The 5,156-nt window shown below is 47.0% G+C and overlaps 1 protein-coding gene across 1 annotated transcript; it reads left to right on the top strand.

Annotated features, from left to right (window-relative positions):
• Window positions 1–7: 7 nt before the first annotated feature.
• Window positions 8–4,149, top strand: APCDD1L (APC down-regulated 1 like; the record flags this gene model as incomplete). The annotated part of the gene is made up of 2 exons (XM_010165185.2): window positions 8–364; window positions 2,932–4,149. Coding segments are annotated over 2 exons (1,122 nt in total), but the record flags the coding sequence as incomplete, so codon positions are not given.
• Between the last annotated feature and the right edge of the window lie 1,007 nt (window positions 4,150–5,156).

Here is a 5,156-nt window from a genome sequence, read left to right on the forward strand (position 1 = left end):
CCTCCACAAAGTCGGCATCGTTTTCCATAGCCAGAAAGCCATGCGGGAAGTGGCCACCTGGATCAACCAGACCTCGGGCGAGGGCTGCAGCGGGTTCCTGCCCCCGGGGCGAACCTGGGCTCCCGGAGCCCTCTACGAACTGCTGAGCGCCAAGACGGAGCGTGACTGCACAGCAGCCTTGGGCTTTGCCATGCACGAGCTGAGCCTGGTGCGGGTGGAGAAGCATTACCAGCCCTTGCTGCAGCCGCAGCAGAGCGGGAGCCAGCTGGTGGAGGAGCTCTACCTGGGGGACATTCACACAGAGTGGGCTGAGAGGCTCCACTACCGACCGACTGGGTATCAGCGACCTATGCAGAGCGCTGTGGTAAGGACGGTGCCTTCCCCCAGTCCCCTCATCAGTTCATGGGCTTTGCCAAGCATCTGTTATTACCTCACTGCTACCACCCGCCTGCCTGTGCTCAGCCCCCTTCTGTCCTGAGGACACGTGGGTGAGGAGGTGCTGGGCTGCGGGTTCCCAGGGTGCTGCCTGGGTGCTCCACAGCACATGGGGATCACTGTATCTCTTACCCAGAGTGTGGGACTGGGGTGGGTGAAAATTCAATAAAACCAACATCAGAAACCAAAGTTCAGCAAAACCAACATCAGGGGGTTGGAACTGGATGATCTTTAAGGTCCCTTCCAACCCAAACCATTCTAGGATTCTATGAAACGATCCTGCACTGGCATGAGCCTGCAGTTAATGGCTTTTCTTTGGCTCTGTGTTTTCCTAGGAAATGCAGTTTCCTGCACCAAAGCCAGTGGAAGCTTCAGGCTGCACATCATTAGAGGCTGCCTGCTCTTGTCATTTGTCTTCCTCCCCTCTCTTTCACTCTTTGTCATGTCCTCCAGGTTGAGAGAGCAGCAAGGAAGCAGTATCTGCCATTAGATCATTACTCCTCAGTGTAATGCCATTAGACGAGGAAGTTGCTCTGAATACAATTATGTTATTATACAGAAATCAAACTTTCACTTTGACATAAATAGAACTGAGCAGGATACTTAGTTCTATTTTATTTTATTTCACTTTGCAGCAGGTTAGCTTATTTCCAGGAAATCACATTTCTATCTGAATCATAGCTAATCAATTCAGAAATGATTGAGCAGTGAGATGGGGTGAAAAAAACCTCCCTGAACTTTATCAGATAGAATTAAATTAATTGAAAAAAAATTATGTTGGGGACACCATTTCCCCACACCCCAAACTACACCAACTGAACTCTGAAAAACACAGAGCAACACCCTTCTCCCCCTTGAAAGTAACATTCTCAAGTTGGTTAAACTTGTGTTATCTCGGGCCAAAACCATATATATGAGCAAAACCAGATGGTAAACATAAACACTTTTAAAAGTTAATTTAAAACCAAACCTGAAGATACTGAAATTCACCCTCTGAATATAGCACTGTAATTAATCAGCTAACAGCTCTCCAATGAACCAGCCCATGATGTCACCACTTGGCGATAATTAGAAGCTGCCATACATTAAAAATAACTTCACACGACTGGTTTGAGCAAACAAGAGTTTTGGCTCCATGTCTATAGTGATAATTTTATTGGGCACAGGTCTTTTCCTTTTTTGTCCCCCCTTCCCCTCCACCCCAAACTAACATGCTTTTGCCTGTGCTTGTGAGGGTTACACAGCTATGTTAGGAATTACTTTTTAACCCTCTTTATGAAAATATCACTCTTTTTCACTTAAATTTATATCTGTTTTAAAGAAACCCATTCTCCCCAAATTACCTTTCATTATCAAAGAATTTCCTGTCTAAGGAGAACATATATATTTGCCAACTTCTGGGATTATTTTGCTATAATGTACTGTGTACTGTCAGCACTCATTAACTTGACAGTAGCAGTAAAGCAAGCTGAAAATGACTAAATTACAGTAGACTCCAATCAACTTGCATGTAAATTACCCACCCTACAGTTAACTACCGAGTTATTTAACCTTGTTGCCTATGACAGTTCAGTAAAGATTAGCTCTTGTTCTAGAAAATGATAGAATGGTCAAACCCTGGTTATTGAAAAATAAATCAGTTGTGATATATGAAGTGTAAGAAAAAGAGGTTCCGAGCTCCACAAAAAAACCCGCTGGCACGGGATCAGCCGCAGGACTGACTGAGCTCTGCTCGGAGCGCAGGCAGAGAAGAGAACGGCAGGTCCTTGTTTTGCAGTAGATCCTTTTCTGCTCCCTCTCCAGTGCAATGCCTGTTCTTGCTGCTCAGCAAACCCCCCACCTCCCTCCCAACCCACCTCACCTGCCACCCAAATGGTGATCTGCAAATGGAGCTGCAGACACAGAGCGTGGGCAGGGGCTCTGAACGGCCACGGTAGGAAGGGGCTGAGGGGGAAGCAGGACTTTTGCTGTTGGCTGTCCTGGAGAGGCTGCCATCATCAGCTGCATCATGGATGAGGCTTTGAGCAACCTGGTCTAGTGGAAGGTGTCCCTGCTGATGGCAGGGGGGTTGGAACTGGATGAGCTTTAAGGTCCCTTCCAACCCAAACCAGTCTGTGATTCTATGATCAGTGTGGTGTGGTACAGCAACAGAAACCTCCCAACTTGGGGGAACAACCTGGACAGCCCAAGGGAGCGTTCCCTGCCCTTACAGCAGCTCTGCCCTTGCCCTCTCCTCGCTGCACCCGTCCTCAGCAGCCCTGGCACAGGGCAGAGCACAGTCCGAGGGCACAGACCTCTCCATCCTTCCCCACGTACCAGAACAGCCAAGAGCCAGGGCAGCACTTTATCTCACTTAACCTGCTTGAACATCTTGGGCCAAGTTCCTTGCAATTGAACACCCTGGTTCAGGAGAGGGGAGTTTCAGCTTTTAAAATACTCCAAGAGGGTTTTTTTGCCTATCAATTTACAAAAACATTATTTTTTTGCCTTCTGCAGCACCACGTGCATCCTTGCCCAGCCTGTGGGATTATATACCGAGCTGATGAACACCACCCACCCATCCTACCAGCCAGAGCTCAGCTGCCAATGCAGCTCAGCGGCAGCTGGGTGAGCACCCACTGCGAGGTGCGACCTGCTGTGCTTTTCCTTACCAGGTATTTCATATTCCATGGCAACAACCACACCTGGGAAGGGTATTACTATCACTACTCCGACCCGCTCTGCAAACAGCCGACTTTCACCATCTACGCATCTGGGCATTACACCCAAGGCATCCCCTCCTCCAAAGTGAGAGGTGGGACAGAGCTGGCTTTTAAAGTCACACAGGCTCGGGTGACGCCAATGGACCAGGTGACAGTGATGATGCTGAACTCCTCAGAACCTGGAAGCTGTGGGCTGACAAGCTCTTGGAGTGCTGGGGTGGAGCAGGATATAACACCCACAAATGGATGTCTGGCTCTGGGCATCAAGCTGCCCCACACAGAGTATGAACTTTTCAAAATGGAGCAAGACACAAAGGACCGCAGCCTGCTGTACGTCGGCGAACGGCCCACGGACGGATCCAGTCCTGACAGCCCAGACAAGCGACCCACGTCATATCAGGCACCTCTGATCCAGTGTGCTGGAGCGTCAGAGGAATTCTCTAACTACGTTAGTCTAAAATACTTGGGAAGAAAGGATGTTAATGGGAATGAAGCACTAAAACCTTTGCCTGTGGCCTTTTTACTGTTTATAGCACTTCTGTTTTTAAGATGGGACTAGTTATCTATTCAGGTACAGCACAGAATTCAGATAGTCTTGGTGCTAGCGTGACCTTTATATCCTTCAAATAAGAAGCACATCTGGAATCAGTTTTACTCAGATTTGGAAACACTTCTTAAAAACACCCAACAATAGCGAACGAAGCCAAGAAGGTAACGCCTGGCTACAAACTGTTTGTCCTGTGGCGTTACTGCCTCATCTCCCCTCTTCTTTACGTACAAATTCAATGTAGTGACATGGATACGCTGCACATTGCAATAGATAATTCAGCAATATGAGGGGGGGGGAAAAGCTACATCAGTTACAATTTCTGCTTGGAGCTTTTGACATTGCTAAGATTTAATCAAGAGCTTGATTCAGACATAATTCAAACATCCAAAGTGTCGGCTGCTGAGTTTCTTTGAGGTTAAGTTCACTCCCATCATACTCCTTATTGCTGTTCTTGCAAATTTGATCTGCAGAGTCAGTCAGCAACAGACAAACAGTCAGCAAGTGCTCCCGAGAAGGGCACGGTTCATCACGCCTTTCTCAGTTTACAGACATTTTCTGCAGTTTTCGTGTGTATGTGCACACACAAAGATGCAACATAAGTCTTCCACTTCTGTACATACAAAAAGCAGCCCTCACAGAGCATTACCTCGACAAACTGTTATGCCTGACCCTGGTCATAAAAGAAGAAACAGTAAATGGAAAAGGCTTCTGTGCCTGCACTTTGGTACGTCAGCAGTGTCCCCATGTCACTGCACGCCCCGTCCAGCAGGCAAAGCACTGCCAGGCAGTCACTGCTCCTACTCACCACGCACCGAGCGAAGGAAAAGATCACGTCCAAGTCTTCTCAGGCCATATATTTTCACTATCTCCTCTTTAGTTAGTGTACGGTCATACCAGTTGTTAATCCAGCTCTCCTTTCAATCCAAACATCGCTTCCAGCCTCATTCCTGTAAAGATGTTTTATAAATCTGCCTCCAGTGAACAACAGGCTGAGGAGATACTCAGATCAGATGGCAGAGTCAGGTCAGACTGACAAGAAGGACAAACTAAGAAATGATATTCCCTGTCTGCTGCAGCTAAGAAGCCTGTAACTTGGAGAAGACCTCCCAGTAGCTAAATCCTCTCCAAATAAGCCTATGTATCTTACTCACAAAGGATATTTTGTTAAACCAGCTATGCAATAGCTACCTTCTTAACGCTGTATTTACAAACTTGCAGCTTGTACTTAGATAAATTATGGGTTTTATAACATAAAAATATTTCTGGGGGATCTGTACATTAATAATTCAAATGAGATGCTTATTAAATGCATACAATTGTGACATAAATGCTGTCATGGTGTTCGCATGTTCCAGGCACGATCAAACATTAACCTTGCACATAAGCAGTTACACTCCTGAGATGATACACAAGGCCAAGCCTGGCTACCTCGCCTTCTGTTCCCTCTAGTCAGTGGTGAAGGAGGGTTC

Source organism: Antrostomus carolinensis, unplaced genomic scaffold (assembly GCF_000700745.2).
Source record: "Antrostomus carolinensis isolate BGI_N321 unplaced genomic scaffold, ASM70074v2 scaffold39423, whole genome shotgun sequence".
Classification (NCBI taxonomy): Eukaryota; Metazoa; Chordata; class Aves; order Caprimulgiformes; family Caprimulgidae; genus Antrostomus; species Antrostomus carolinensis.